Source organism: Apteryx rowi, unplaced genomic scaffold (assembly GCF_003343035.1).
Source record: "Apteryx rowi isolate R43461 unplaced genomic scaffold, aptRow1 scaffold_139, whole genome shotgun sequence".
NCBI lineage: Eukaryota > Metazoa > Chordata > Aves > Apterygiformes > Apterygidae > Apteryx > Apteryx rowi.
Genome location: NW_020447630.1, coordinates 226,627 through 242,159, shown reverse-complemented (window position 1 = coordinate 242,159; position 15,533 = coordinate 226,627). Strand labels below are relative to the sequence as shown.

The 15,533-nt window shown below is 38.2% G+C and overlaps 1 protein-coding gene and 1 long non-coding RNA gene across 15 annotated transcripts in view; one reads left to right on the top strand and one right to left on the bottom strand.

The window, feature by feature from the left end:
• Window positions 1-12,375, bottom strand: part of POC5 (POC5 centriolar protein) — a 29,229-nt gene extending 16,854 nt beyond the window's left edge. For 2 of the 13 annotated variants that reach the window (XM_026057370.1, XM_026057377.1), the window contains exons 1-5: window positions 12,319-12,375; window positions 11,806-12,046; window positions 9,374-9,556; window positions 8,628-8,727; window positions 4,385-4,532 (exon numbers count right to left, since the gene is read on the bottom strand). In XM_026057370.1, coding sequence (XP_025913155.1) covers window positions 4,385-4,532; window positions 8,628-8,711 — 232 coding nt within the window. In that variant the 5' untranslated portion in view covers window positions 8,712-8,727; window positions 9,374-9,556; window positions 11,806-12,046; window positions 12,319-12,375. Of the gene's footprint in view, window positions 1-4,384; window positions 4,533-8,627; window positions 8,728-9,373; window positions 9,557-11,805; window positions 12,047-12,318 lie in introns of those variants that run through there. The other 11 variants (XM_026057373.1, XM_026057371.1, XM_026057380.1 and 8 more) reach the window with 11 other exon arrangements.
• Window positions 12,376-12,667: 292 nt separating this feature from the next.
• Window positions 12,668-15,533, top strand: part of LOC112961825 — a 31,372-nt gene continuing 28,506 nt past the window's right edge. For both annotated transcript variants that reach the window (XR_003252125.1, XR_003252126.1), the window contains exons 1-2: window positions 12,668-12,989; window positions 14,600-14,648. This is a non-coding gene — a long non-coding RNA (uncharacterized LOC112961825). The remainder of the gene's footprint in view (window positions 12,990-14,599; window positions 14,649-15,533) is intronic.

Genomic DNA, 15,533 nt, shown 5'->3' with positions numbered 1-15,533 from the left:
CGTCCTATTTCCTTATGCACTACAGGGAAATTAAAAAAAAAAAAAAGCGCACCAAATACTTCTTTCTTCTGACCTTCAAAACATGCTGCAGAAACCATTTATTCTCTTTAATAGATGAAGGTTAGAAAGATTATACAATTTTTTCCCTCATACATGAACTGCTATCATTGGACTAAGCCGGAGGTAGTAATTTGTTCAAATCTTTAGAATTTTTTTAAAATGCTCTCAGAAGTTTAATGGCTCAATACTAAGGACTGAGAGCTTGAAGAGAAAAAATTTTCCCACTGTTTGGGTATGAGTCATCATTCCACGTCTTTGCTACTTTATTGCTCCAGTCTTAAATGTTTTCAGATTTAATTAACCAGACTGATAACAAGAACAGGAAATTATATTTTAGGTTTCAAAGTTTAAAAGCATCTGGACATTGGATTGAATAGCACAGCATGCTTTATTCCAATTATTTTTCATATTTGACTGGAAGCTTTTAGTGAAGTTTAGTGAATTATTTATCATTAAATTTACTGAAATAAAGGTTACCAGTAACTGGACTTCTACAGTCATAGTACACCACTAGGGCAGTCGAATTCTTGAAAACAGTCACCCAATTTTTAAAAAATTGATGGAAAAAAAAAAATCAAGAAGTAGTACCAAAAGATACTCCACAAACACAACTTCATTTGAGAAGGCATCATGTAGCATTGGCAACTCCATTGCCCTCTCAATACCAAAACCATGTGGAGAACAAAAAAATTTCTGTAGAAGAGTGAACTTTTTGTCTTAACATTATACACAGCATAGACATGCATTTTGTCCTACAAAGTTACAGAACAATACCCTGATAATTTATGTTTTAGTATTTTAACACAGCCATAACATTATAGCAGGACAGGAAAAGAACTAATGTCAAAGAGCCTGATTTGTTATATGAACTTGTAGCAATCCCAAAAGAAAGGAGCTGAACAAAAAAATTAAAACTGTCCTCTTGAAACAACCTGCTGATCTACCAGTATCAGAGGTGTAATATTGAGCTTGAATTTGTCTACATTTCCACTTTTCATCCTATGCCTTGTGTCATCAGTACCTCAAAAAATGAAACAAAACAAACTCTGTGACAAATACCACTCAAATACTCAATCACCCTTGATCAATACTGGAGGTTCCGTAAAAGAGTTGGACATGTTTTGGTCAGATCCTTTTTTAAAGTTGAAATAAATGTACTCTTCTTTCAATAAAGAGATTACATGCAGATCTGCAACTCTGTTTCAAGACATCTCCCTCCCAGACTGACAGGAGGCAGTGACATTTTGAATAGCAAACCTATGTTTTGATAAAGTAGCTAAGCTCTACAAGTTGAAATACTGTGTAGTTAGTAGAAGTATGATGGAGGCCACGTAAATATTCTTCTTGCCTCGGTCTCTGACAGGAGATCAAGAGCACATCTTTTTTTTTTTTTTAAACAAAATTTTCATTTAATAAATATGACAAATTATATTTTGCAATGTGCTACCCTTTGCAAAGATAACAAACATATGAGTGTCTGCAACTGAGAGAAATAGCTGGCTTATATAATGAGCCATACACAAACAATGAGAAATTTTGATTAACCATCAAGTATAAGAGCACTTCCCCTGCTGCCAGGGCAACTACAGCTTACAAATGACTATTCTTATTTGGCAATACCATGTATATTAAAAGATAACTCTATTCAAATCTTTCAAGAGAAAAATCAAAGGAAAGGAATATTGTCCTCTCACTTCTACTGTGCAGCTTTAAGCAGTAAAACAGAATGTAGACTCGATAAGCTACATTTTTGGCATCAAAACAAACATGAGAAGACAACCCCTCTCACAGAGGTAGCAAAAACAGTAGACAGAGCAGGCAAAAAGTTCTGTACTGAGACACAGAAGAGCACAAATGGAATATATACAATGACTTATCCCAAAAAGCTGTAGTCTACTGTTTTGATTCTGATCTTCCTTATGAAGAGCAATACCATGCACCACAAATATTCTGTTACAAAATACAGTTCCACTCAAACTGAATGACAAAACTCAGCTGTATACTTTTATAATTCTGAAGAAAAATCATATGATTAGCCAGAACTCTAGATCCACTTGTATAAGCATAGAGGACTCTGTGGATGACATCTGAATAGGGATTTGCTCCATAATGTTGTTCCAAATGGTTCAGTTTGGAATTGTTCTGTTCATCTTCTAAGAGAAATTTCTCTTAGAAGCACAGAAGTGTTTCCAGCAGTTGTCTTGGAATTGCTCTAGAATTCTAGAGTTTTGCAATTGTATTTGAATACTGGCAACCTACTAGCCACAGGACATTCTTTGGCTGTAGATATCATAGATAGCTTAGTAGTAATCTTTAGTTTAATCTATGAGGCTGCAATTTTCACTACCTTGACCTACTGATACAACAAATAAGATGCTTTTCTCCCCAAATCAAAACAATTTGTATCATAATTTTTGTTTGTTTGTTTTTTAACCCATAACTAACTGCTTCCATTCTAGGAGACGCAGGAATATCTGTTACTACAGTGGAATTTTTTGTACAATGTTTGACTATTTGGGAGTAACTGCCATAGTACAAAATATCAACTGCTTCTACTGATCACATTTTTTATACAGTCTTGGCACATTTCCCACATAGGACATAACTACACTGGATGAAGTTAATAAACTTCTATGGGTGAAATTCATAAACCAGAAGTTCCATAGACTATTCTTGAAACTTCTATTTTAGAAAAAATTTTGCTAACATAATTTACATTCCAATTCCAGATCCTGTTTGCATTACAGAACATTCTCTCTCCCCAAACCACCATTCTCCTGCTTTCAACGAAGGCAAAAACATGCCTTCTACATTTCCTATAGGAGTCTGATATTCAGAGAAACAACTACAGTAATTCTGCACAGAGGGGAAGTTACAGACACTATGTCCACAGGGACTAAGTTCCTCCAGTGGCTGATAAAATGACAAAACCTTTCTCCTTATGGTGTATTGGAGAGAGGTAATGACTGGAGGGCCTGAATGTGCCTAGATTCCGCTGCACGCACCCACTGTGGAAGGGGAAGCACACAGAGCATAACCAATACTGCTCTCTTCATTTTAATCACATTCCCTGTTTTAAGAACACTATTTCTAGATTAGTTTTTGCTATAACGTATTAACACGAGTTAATTAAATGGCAACTGATAACTTACTAAGGCTGCTGTACATTCTAGTGAAAACAGTGCACAATTTCGAATATGTACTTATTTTTGGTCAGGGTTCTTTCTAGTATGAGATAAACTTCTGCCAGTGTCTGCACTGTCCTTTGCAATTGCACTAGTAATTTCCTGTTAGCACAGAGTTACTCAGCTCTCATCAGCATGGCCAAGAACTCTTGCATGCATCAGCCAGGAACAGCATTTACTCCAGTGAAGACAATTAGCACCAGGTATACATACCACTTCAAGACACTTAATCTCTATTTGTAGAATGGTCTACCCACTTCTACACCCCATTCTCCTCTAACTAGTAGAGACAGACCTGGCATCAAGGTCCCAACTTCCCTTAAGGACAGGATACAGAAAAATAGGTAACAGAAAACTGCAAGTAAGTATTTTCATCATGAAATGACAGACCTTCTGAACAACAGCAATTAGTTTAAGGTAAATTCTTCATGATTCTTTAAGTTAAATTCCCTAGTAAAGAAATAATGCAGGTATGATCATTTACTGTTTCTTCTAAAGCAAAATTAACAGAACTTCCTCAAGCTAAATGCTAGTGACAAAAGCAAATAATACATAACCATAAACACCAGTGTTACTCTTGTCATCACAATCCATCACATGACACAAAGTTTACACATTCTTAAAGACCAAGTAACAAAAACTAGAACAGAGTGAACTACTGAGCTGAACTAGAAGAGTAAGAATGACATTCATGCAGCGACTTGATTAGCCATTACACGAAGCCCGTTTCAGGTAATTCTTACTTCAAAATAACAATCCTTTAAACACAAATTTATCTATCATGGCAGCACTGGTATGAGCAAAACCAGCCGTGAACTCTTGAACTTCTATAAAGAATACTTTAAGTGAGGACCCCAACTTCTGTGTTATTACACCAACCACCTTAAACATTTCTTTTACACTTTACGCCATGGTTAGAACAAAGAACTGTCAGTGTATCAATACTACCACCTGAAAGCTATGTTAGAGAGAGAACCTTCAGTGAACGTAATACCTTCCTAAATTTCTTCTTGTTCAAAATGTAAGTGTATTACACATGAACTGTACATTCTTTTCAAACAGAAGCTATTAGAAAACTCTTACCAATAAAATTTTATCATTGCTCTTGTAAACTCAACTCACAGCTTTTCACATATTACCTGGAGTCTTATGGTGAATGACATCATCTGTTACACTTGAAAACCTGTCACCTGCTCTCAGTTCTGAGGCAGGTTCTGACCACTTTGGGACATGATGTTCAAACTTTGGAGTCACTACAGCATAATGAAGCAGCTCTTCATATTCATCCTGTCACAAAATGGGCACAAATAGTTATAAAGCTATGACTGTGTTTCCAAAACTTAAGTAGAGGAAGGAAAGAGTGGAAATGATTTTAGATCACCATAATACAAAATAATCTCAAAAACTGAAACTAAAAGAATTTGCCTTAAAACTGCAAAAGCCAGCTGTTTTCTTAATATTTAGAAGTCAGTTATAATGGTTTATTGCTCTCTTACTTCATGTTCTAAAATGCATTCCATTTACTACTAGATGCAGTATAGTAGTTACAGCTGAGGATTTTGCTAGATGCCAGAATTAGATAGTACAATGCACCTCAAAAAAATATGAGCTATGAAAACAGATTCCAGATGAGGAATCACCTAATACTATTTTTGAGCATCACTGTTACCACAGAGGAAAAAGAAAAAAAAAAAAGTATTTTTATATTTGTGACAAAGATGCTACTAAGCCGAGAGTCACATTTCACATTCTCCTCTTTGGGAGGCGTTACAAAGCCAACCATCAGAAGACATTTGATTATCCAATATTTTCTTTAGATTAGACATGGTTATTCTCACCATATATTATACATTTATTAAGTTATATAGTTATGGTGGTGATATGTACATAAAACTAATAGAAAAGCTTGCCCTTTAAAAAATCATGAACCAGTGTAACTGGTATATGGCTTTATACAACATGCCAATGTAAACCAAGCAAGTTAATGGTTTCTTGAAGTTTTCTAATTAAACAGATTTTCAGAATGGAAGTATTTAGAGTTCAATGTGAAACTGAACAATCTGTATTACAGCTTAAACATTATACAAGCCATTCCAACAGTAATAAAAAAAAAAGTTTCAGCAGCAGTTAATGCCTACTGATCAAAGCCACTAATTAAAACATTTGAAAACAACATTAGTTTGAAAGTATTAAACCAGGACACCAGTAGTAGCTTTTCCTTCACTTAATATTATTTCATTAGTTCAGTTTAGCATTCTAATGAGCTCAAGGCTCAGAAACCAATTGTGAATTGAAAAATTATTTTCCTGTTCAAGCTGGGAGAAGTCAGAACAGAAACAATCAGTTTAAATGTACCAATTACATGTAATACTTTGTTGAATCACAGAATCACAGAATGATTGAGGTTGGAAGGGACCTCTGGAGATCATCTAGTCCAACCCCCCTGCTCAAGCAGGGTCACCTAGAGTACATTGCACAGGATCGCGTCCAGGCGTGTTTTGAATATCTCCAGAGAAGGAGACTCCACAACCTCTCTGGGCAACCTCTTCCAGTGCTCTGTCACCCTCACAGTGAAGAAGTTTTTCCTCATATTCAGATGGAACTGTCTGTGTTTCAGTTTGTGCCCGTTGCCTCGCGTCCTGTTACTGGGCACCACTGAAAAGAGTCTGATCCCATCCTCTTGACACCCTCCCTTAAGATACTTGTACACGTTAATAAGATCTCCTCTCAGCCTTCTCTTCTCCAGGCTAAACAGGCCCAGCTCTCCCAGCCTTTTCTCATAAGAGAGATGCTCCAGTCCCCTAATCATCTTTGTAGCCCTTGGCTGGACTCTCTCCAGTAGTGCCACATCCCTCTTGTACTGGGGAGCCCAGAACTGGACGCAGTACTCCAGATGGGGCCTCACCAGGGCTGAGTAGAGGGGGAGAATCACCTCCCTCCACCTGCTGGCAACACTCTTCCTGATGCATCCCAGGATACCATTGATCTTCTTGGCCACAAGGGCACATTGCTGGCTCATGCTTAACTTGATGTCCACCAGCACTCCCAGGTCCTTCTCTGCAGAGCTGCTTTCCAGCAGGTCAACCCCCAACCTGTACTGGTGCCAGGGGTTATTCCTCCCCAGGTGCAGGACCCTGCACTTGCCTTTGTTGAATCAATCAGCTTAAATGCATAATGTTTTAACACTTTCAATGTAACCCTCACATTTATGTGGGTTTCAACTAATCAGAGAACATTTTAAGAAGCTAGGTTTTGTGTTTTAACTGAATTCTAGTTTCCTTTCAACTTTCCATTTCCTGTCTGCTAGCGTATCATGTTAAAATTAAAAGCCCAAGTAATCATATATGAAGCTATATGGCTACAAACAAGTATGCATAGCGTATGTTTTTGGTAAGGAAATATCACATTCCATGTTAAAGTTATAGTTAGTTGCAAATCAACAAATTATCAATTTTTTAGATTTAACCCCCAAAGGAAATAAAAGTAATAACAAGAAAGAGCAAGAGAATGAACTATTTACATCCAGACTTCTGGATCTCAAAAGTAAATCCAGATTCAGATTGTGACTTAAATTGGTTTTACTTAACAGGGAACCATTCTTCAATGTATGTTCTTACTGTGTGTAAGAACTAGATAATATTCCTGGAAAATACATGCAAGCCCTAAGATAATGCTACATGCTTCATTAAGAAATAAAACACACATCTGCAGTTAGGCCATGCATATTGTGTAACTTTACTAAGTACTTACTTAAACTTGATATGAGCCCAGTTCTTTTTATATTGCATGCTATGTGAAGACCAAAAAATGATGAGCAAATTCTTGTCTAGTATATTCTGATGCACTCAAGCCTCAAATACATAAGAACCTTTAATATGTAAGCTGATATTCAGAAAACCAGCCACTATTGTTAACCAGCTCAACAAAGAGACACAGATAGGTATCCGAGCAAGGAAACCTTGGCATTAAATCTCGATATTAAAATTTGCAGACTTCTTAGTCTGATGAAAGAAATGTTTTATTTCCTCTACAAGTTCTGCCCATAGAGATGTTTTAATATCAAATTTATAGGAATATCCTACAATATTCTAACTTTGCACACTACTGTATTCTACCACTTTAAATGCACATCCATAGCTTCCTATAGAAGTACAGTTTAGATTCTGTGAGATCTCAAAATAACAAAGAGCTCAGGTATCTTTCAACAATTAGTGCTGTAAGGGGCACAAAAGCATTTAGAAGTTTTTTTTTCCCCTTCTTCTTAAAGGATAATAAAAATCTATAGATGCTTCATGGAATTTGTCCTTTGGATGGCAGTCAAAGTAACTAAAAACAGGAAAAGAGTGGATCGAACACCTTCAGCCTGTTTTCCAACTACAAAAGGCACTGGAAACACAGATGAATTATTTTTGATGAATACAGATTAAGAAATCTTATCCACAAGATAAGTGTGAAAAAGCACGAAAACAAAATTCCCCCTAAAACATGTAGTTTAAAAGGGACAAAGTCAATCCACAGGAAGAAAAAGTTAATTTAACAGTGCTTCAGCTGTACACACCCATTGCACCCATTGTTTTTTGGGTGACAAAAGTAGGGACACATTCCTACATGGCAAATAGCAAAAATTATTAGTGCAAAAGTAGCTTGTTTTGGATAGAATCCCATCAAAGGAAAAAATACTACCCAAACTGCAATAGCCAATTAATAAATGATGAAACTCAACCTCTTTCAAGACAATAGGATAAAGACTTTATCCAATACCTTCACATCCTCTCAAAAGAATGCTGAGCACTGTAAAGCACAAAAACCCCACCCTCAAAGTTCCAGTATATCTTGGCACATTTGACGCAGGAAAAAAAATAGTGTTTCTTTTGAGTCACCAACTTAGGTACAACCCTACTCCAAGGGAAAAAAATCCATAAAAAAAAAAATTCTTACAATATTGTTTAAGAAGCCTAATATATAGCTATGCTTCATCCCTCAGAAATAATCGGTTTCTCTCCTACTGTGTCAAATTTACTCTTCTCAACCAGACTTAACACACAGATAAAAAGTAATACACATACACAAAAAAGAAAACTGCACTATTTTACTTATAGCTGTCAGTAATCAGTTTGCTAAGGTTATATGAAACTTCTCCCATATATTGAAATTTCTTGTGAAATGCACAGAAGAGAAATCCAAGTGAAGATTTTTTTTACTCTTGAATTTTACTTGTCTAATTTGCTTCCTTTCACTAACATTTATATTATTTTCCCATGCACCAAAAATATAAAAAGGATGCATGAGTTATTTGCAACATTTCCTCATAATTATCCTTTGCCACAAAGAAAAAAACAAAAAGCTGTCATAGAGAATCAAATGAGGTTGCTTCTTTCCTACCTGAAGATCTGAAGAAACAGAACTGCCACAAACTGAGTCTTTTGGCAAAACAGAACTTGTGCTTTTCTCCTCATCTGATGACATTCCGCACAAAGTTAGTCTATAAAACAGTAGAAACTGAACTTCACTTTTTAATTCTAACAGGTTTGCTCTATGTTTGCCTGTATTTTTTCTAGCAAGACAAAGTCTGCTGTATTAACTACTTCAATTCCCATTTCGTTGCTAATCTGAAGGTGTGTGATGTTATTGTGTAGTGTCTGTACTACATATACAATGTTATGAGTATAGACTGGAAGGTATTTAATTGCCTGATTCAACCCATACTCAAAACCATGAAAAGACTTCCACTGACTTCAAAGGATTCTGAATAAAACAACAGAAGACTCAAAAGCAACAAATTAAAAATCGTCTATTGTTCTAAATTAACTGAATAAGTTTGTCATACCTAATGCTTCATGTTACATAATATAAAATTTTACATTAAATATAAGAGTAATTAAAATACATTGCTGGAGAAAAAAGAAATAGACATATAAAAAGTGAGAGAAGCCTCAGTTCACAGTTACATGTCTGTGTCAGTCCCTCTATCTTATTCACACTGTATTATTTTGGAGCTTCTTAGCCTGTTTCAGTACAAAATTCCTACAGAGTGACATCTCTTGGGAATCTCTAAGCTCCACTGTGACTTTTTTCTCCTGGAACTACCTCAACCACAGTCCAAGTTGACACGATGCCCTGACTAACACCTTGAAGCTTCTTCATAGTGGTCAACATCAGTCTTCCTCCACCTTCTACTCCGCTTCAGTTGTCACCTTATAGGCCCAGGAAGATGACCAGATATTGACAGGCCAGGCAATTCCTTCTTAGCTCCAGGTAACGTCAATCATTCCAGCAATTTCTAAGCAAGGTAGTGAGGTATTCTTGAATATCTGGGAAACAGTGATGTTGCAGAACTGATAAGAAACTTGAGGACTTTCTAAAAGATTTTTTTTTTTTTAATCTACTGCAGCTTTTCAAAACCCCTTCAGTGCAAAACTGAAGCTCTCGCTAGAAAACTTGAGAGGATATGGGGAAAAGAACTCTAAACGATATGGGACAAGGGGAAACGAAAGGAATTAAAAAACTGAGTGGGAGCCAATTATTAAGAAAGGGGAAGGTTAATGAATGAAGGGCAGAACAATATAGTCTGATGTGTGTGAAAAGCCATGATCAGACACATTCAAGCAAGGGAGTTGTCAGCAGAGAGTATGCATGGAAGAAAGACCAACATAAATAGCTAAAGGAACTGGCTGCCTGTACTGTATAGCAAACAATTATGCAAAGAAACATTTATTTTTAAAGAGACATTTAAGAGTGTCAATCATAATGGTTTTTTTTAAACAGATGCATTTTCTGACAGAAATGTTATTTTTAAATTGCTAGTCGTACTGTCACTAAAATGGCAGGACATATCCTCCCCTTAAGCATCATCATCTTTTTTCAAAATGTCAAAAAATGTAGTAATCTCATAATTCTCTATGCAGGAATACAGATGGAAGTTAACTGTCTTTTTATTCTTTGAGTTATTCTAGATACTGATTTTTCCTGCACTATAAAATCTCTGCCACAGGTAAGACTTTTCCACATTCAGCTTCTGCCAAGCTAATTCCCCGAGCTTCTGACCCATGGGAAAAAAGTTTCCCGAAAAAGTCACGTTTTAGCTGGACTGTATTTTACAAAATCAAACACCCATAACAGCAGGTATTTGAAATAGAAACACTGAAAGAACTTTGGACTTTATAAACAGCTAGTCTGTAACAGTTCACTTCATAAAATGAACCAACAAGTGAAAATGCCAATTCTTAGTAGCAAAGATAACTTTAAACCCTGCAGCTGTATGACATGGACAGGCCTTGGCACTTATTCAGGGTATAATCTTACATTTTTATCACTGCAACATCCTTTTCCTGAGCTTGATAAATGCAATCTTTCCATACAGATATCCACCCAAAATCCTGCTGCAAAGGTCAGTTTCTTAGTTAGTCCTTTGACCTTCTGAACCTTTTTCAGGAATCCTTTTAATATCTCTCCTTCTCTCTCAAACATAAGCTGCTTATCTTTACTTTCAAGACCCTTCATAAGCTATCCCCACCATACCTATCAATTTTTATTTCCTTCCACTCAGCCCAAGTTGCTAGCCTGTACTGCTCATGAGTACGGTTTTCCAACAACCAGTTTGCTTATCCTCCCATCTGTGTGAAGAACCCTGACCATCAAAAGCCACTTGCTGATCAAACTAGCCAGTTTCCTTACTTTTTTGTACACTTTTGCCAATACCAAACTGAAGTTACAATTAGATCATAAATCAGACCATATTCTCACACTATAAATTGGTCTGTCTTTTTTTTTCCTTCTCCTTTTAAACTGCACATGAGGTCTACAGAGTTCTGGTCTTTGCACTACAGTGTGTTTAGGGTCTCTACTAAGTTGAACAATAACTGTTATTTCAAGCTTAAAATTCAGTAATGAATGAAAAATTCCAGCAAACCTAGAATACTAGAAATCTGCTTAAGTACAGAAAAACTGGTTAGATTACTATGATAAATTAAGATAAATATGCTTCTTTGAAGCTTTTGTTTGCAGACATCACTGCCACTTCATGCTGAGACCAAGTTATCTGCTTTGATCTCAGCGAGCACACATTAAGATCAAGAAAAAGACTGGGTAAGTTTCTAAAAGAAAAATCTCTCAAGGGGTATTAAGTAAGACACCACCTCAGAGTCAGTAAGTTCTGATGCTGCAAATCACTGGATGGTGGGAAAGTAGTGACAGAAGCATCATTACGCTTAGCATGTTCTTCCAATCTCCCTCAAGCAGCTGCCAACACATATAYCTGAGTTCATCAAAGCAAGGTTCCTGATAACAGCAGTAACTTCTTCCAAACCATAAATATACCACTCCAGTGGTTATAGAGCTACTTTTAGGAACCAGATGCAGAATTATAAAGATCTTTGGTCTGATCTAGCATGGCTGTTCTTATATTTGATTTTACATTGCTTGAGCCCTGCTCAGTATTTTATGTTTTTGGATTTGTTTTGACTGATGCTTTTCAAATAATTTAATACTGTTACACTCAGATCAGGGGAGTCTACATCAGAAAATGGAAACTATTCCTTCTCCCAGTAGAGTCAGCACACACCTTTCCCCTTAACTGTACCCGTTTGCAAATACGAAGTAACGCTGCTCAAATCCACGTCAAGCTTCTTACTCCAGCAGCTCTGCACTCTCCGCTGATGTCTGCACGGGTGATACTGCGGCGACCACTATTATGTCGGCTAGCGAAAAGGGGCCAAATAACGGGGGGGGGGGTGTCACACACCCCCGGGGGGCACAGCTGGGCAGCCGCACGGGTGGGCAGACAGGAGGAAATACGGCTTCATCTATGAACAGGAGAAGGATTTTTTTTTTTAGAGACAGGATCTTTAAAGTAACCGGCCCAGCTACCCGGGGACGGCAGAGGGGGTCGGCGCTAACGGCGGGTGCCCACGGGGGCCGAGGACTGTCCCCTCGGAGGACGGGGGCCCAGCACGGCTGTGCAAAGCTCGGCGTGCGGGCGTGGTGGAGAGCGCCGGGCACGGCACGGCACGGCACGGCACGGCACGGCACGGCACGGCACCCCCTCCTCTCCCGTCCCGTCCCCGCCGCCTCTCACCTGCGGGGCAACAGCCGCTCCCGGCGTGATGGTTTCAAACTGCCAGGGGGAGAAGAAGAAGCACCTCTCTGATAGGCTCGGCTTGCTTTTAGAAAGCACTCTCTGATTGGGCAGCCGGGAGGAGAAGTAGCCAATTAAAGAGCCTAGCGGCGGGGGCGGGACACGGTGGTCGTTCCCGTCCCTGTTTTACCTATAGGCGCTGCATTCCGCCGGCTTCTGCCTGTCAGCGGCTGCCGCACGCTGATTGGCCGGGAGCGTTCCCGGGGTTGGGGCGCTGGCGGCGGGCGGCCGTTGGGCGGGGGGGGGCTGCGTGCGGGGCGGCGGCGCGAGACTCGAGGCGAGGGCGGGTGTGTGGTAGCGGCGGCCTCGCGGCTTGGCTGTTACGGGGCCGGCGGCGTGGCTGGAAAGCTGTGACTTCGTTTTTTCACCCCCCTTGAAGCCTGGCCGGGCTTATTCAGTGCAGGCTGTCTGCGCCGTCCCAGGCCCGCGGCAACTCCTCGCCTTCGTTCGTGCTCTTCGCCGAGCGGCAAAGCGGGAGTGGCGTTCCCGTTAACCTGGCGTGCTGAGGGGTTAACGGACTGCGTCAGCCTAACAGCTTGGACTGCACAAGGTGAACGGGTCTCAGAAGGAGGGCCTGGTTTTCTCCCATTTGGAGAATTAGCTGCCGAAAGGTATTTCTGTGCAAAGTAAAGGGGACTCTAGGTAAAAAAGAGAATTCTTTGTTGGAACCCCTTCACTCAAACCTTTCTCGTTAATGCTAATTCGGAAGCTAGGGAAATCCATTGTGTAACTGCCTTGAAGTCATTTTTGCAGCACTCTTACGGAAGGAGCTTTAGGTGGCATTGTGTTTTTTGACGTTTCTCTCCAATCCATTTTTTCCATGAAATATCTTACAGGCAGACATGCTAAATTAATTCAGGGGTTCAATTAGGTCTACCCTATGGTGGAGAGGTGTGGCTAGTTTAATGTCAGCACACTCCATATTAGGTAATGTTTTTGTGTCAGCAGTTGGAGCAAAAACTACTGCGTGTGGTCCTGGCGAGAGCTGCTTTCATATCAGTTATCTCTGGGCTAGAATAAATAAAAACACCAGGTTTTAAAGATATTCTATTAGGCACCAGGGAGTAGAGAGTCCTTCCACTGTTATTCTTCATTTATCCTTATACCATCTTCATTGTGTCTTTTGTAATGCAAGCTGTGACATAGAAACTCCTTCCACAATAATTTACAATACTGGTTTCTGGTTACAGCTGTACCATCTGGTATACTAGAGCCACAGATCTCCTAGCCAAGCTCTATAATATGTGGATATACTTGATGTTACACCAAAATGTAGTTTGATGACACAGAAAAGATAACATATGTAAAATATCCAAACATACACAAAATTAGAATACATGTTTTATTTGTTTAGGCCTTTGTAAATACATACAGAAATACATATACCTTATTCTAGAACATTTTGTATCTGTGAATCACTGTTAAGTCAGGAAACCACCACAAAACTTCATCTTTCTTGGAGGCATTACATTCTCCCAAAGTAAGAGTTTTTTCAGTGATAAAAGGCTTCCTTCAATCTTTTTCCCTAAGCTCCTAGCTATTGCAGCATCTCCTTAATTGCCAGCCTTATCTGATGCAAAGCTTCAGAAAGTTGAAGCGGGTATGCCTTTGCTGCTTCTAGCTTTTAGGTCCGAGTCGTACAGAACATGATCAGACCAAGACTTTATTTCCACTTAGATTACATTTCAAACTGAAGTGGCTGACAACATCTAATGACAGGAATGACTGGAAAGTTTTTCTTTTCCAGCAACTTCTTTCAACTCATTAGAAAAGATTAAATCTTTTTCTTTCAAAGATACACTGAAAATTTTTGAGACCAGGATATTCCTTTAGTTTGAAGAGAATCAAGCCTAAGGAGATGCAAGGATTAAGCTGTAGCATAAGTCACACTGAGTTAAAATACTAATTCATATTGTTTGTAAAGAATACTAAAGACATCCAAAGACTGGAATTTTTTTTCCTCACAGGGAAGTGTAGAAACAGTAATGTCAATATCCTTTTCTCACACAATTCTTTATGTGAAGTTTTGTGCAAATAATGTGTAAGGTATATTAATGCAAAAATGTGTACTATCTAGGTGATCTCTGAACCCCCAAATATGCAACTAGATCAATAATAAAATTAGTATTTTAAATATCGCTAAGGATGATTTGCTAAAATTAGTAGACTGATACAAATATGATATACCCATTATCTTTTCTTTCTTTATTTTTTTTTACAGATTTTTCCTGGTATTTCAAGATAAGTTTTTTTATCGTGGCATATATCAGGTATATTTTTAATATTTCATAACTTGACTTTTTTTTTTAATATGTTCCTATGTTCTCTATGGTATTTATAATGTGTTCAGGTATTTTTTGATGCATAAATGTGTTTCCCCAGTTCTTAACTCAAGCTCAACCCTAATCACAACCAGGTGGCTGATGTCTGTATAGACATCAACAAAAGCCATTTCCTTAGCTCAGCCATACCCTTTCATGCAATAAACTAAATTCTTCATTCCTGCTTTTCTGAAGCCTTATCTTTAATCCCAGCCTTAACTTTAATCCGTAGCCAAATGACCAGCAACTATCAGAATTAACAGCAAATATTATCCCTTATCAGCCTCAATTCTCTATTCTAGCAGTCTACACAGTAGCCATCTGTTAACTGAGATGTTCTGTTTTTCTTTTCTAAAGACTTAATCATAATTTCGGTTTAGCCTTAGCCACAGGGAGGTGCTCACTTTGTTAAAATTAAATGCATAAGCAATCAGCACTTATCAGCACTAGACTTTCCTTTAGGCCTGGTAGCTCAAGGAATAAAGCAAGTTTCCCATACTTTTTTTTTCATAAGATTGTAATTCTAACTGCAACTAGAATTTTTCCAAAATGATACGCATCTTCTAAAATTAAACTTAAATCATTCTCTACCTACTAGTACCGCCCTGCGTTTGGCACTATAGTCGTTGAGAATCCTGCAATGAACCAAACCTTTCAGCTGTTTATCACCAAACAGTAATGCAGCCCCAATCTTAAACCTTATTTAAGTCTTAACGAGGTACATCCATGCTTGTTCCAAAACTAAACATAATATATTCAGCACTGCCTATGTCAGCTTCATCTTAGCCATCTACCTATTGGAAATGGAACAATAAACAGGCATTCATTCTTTTC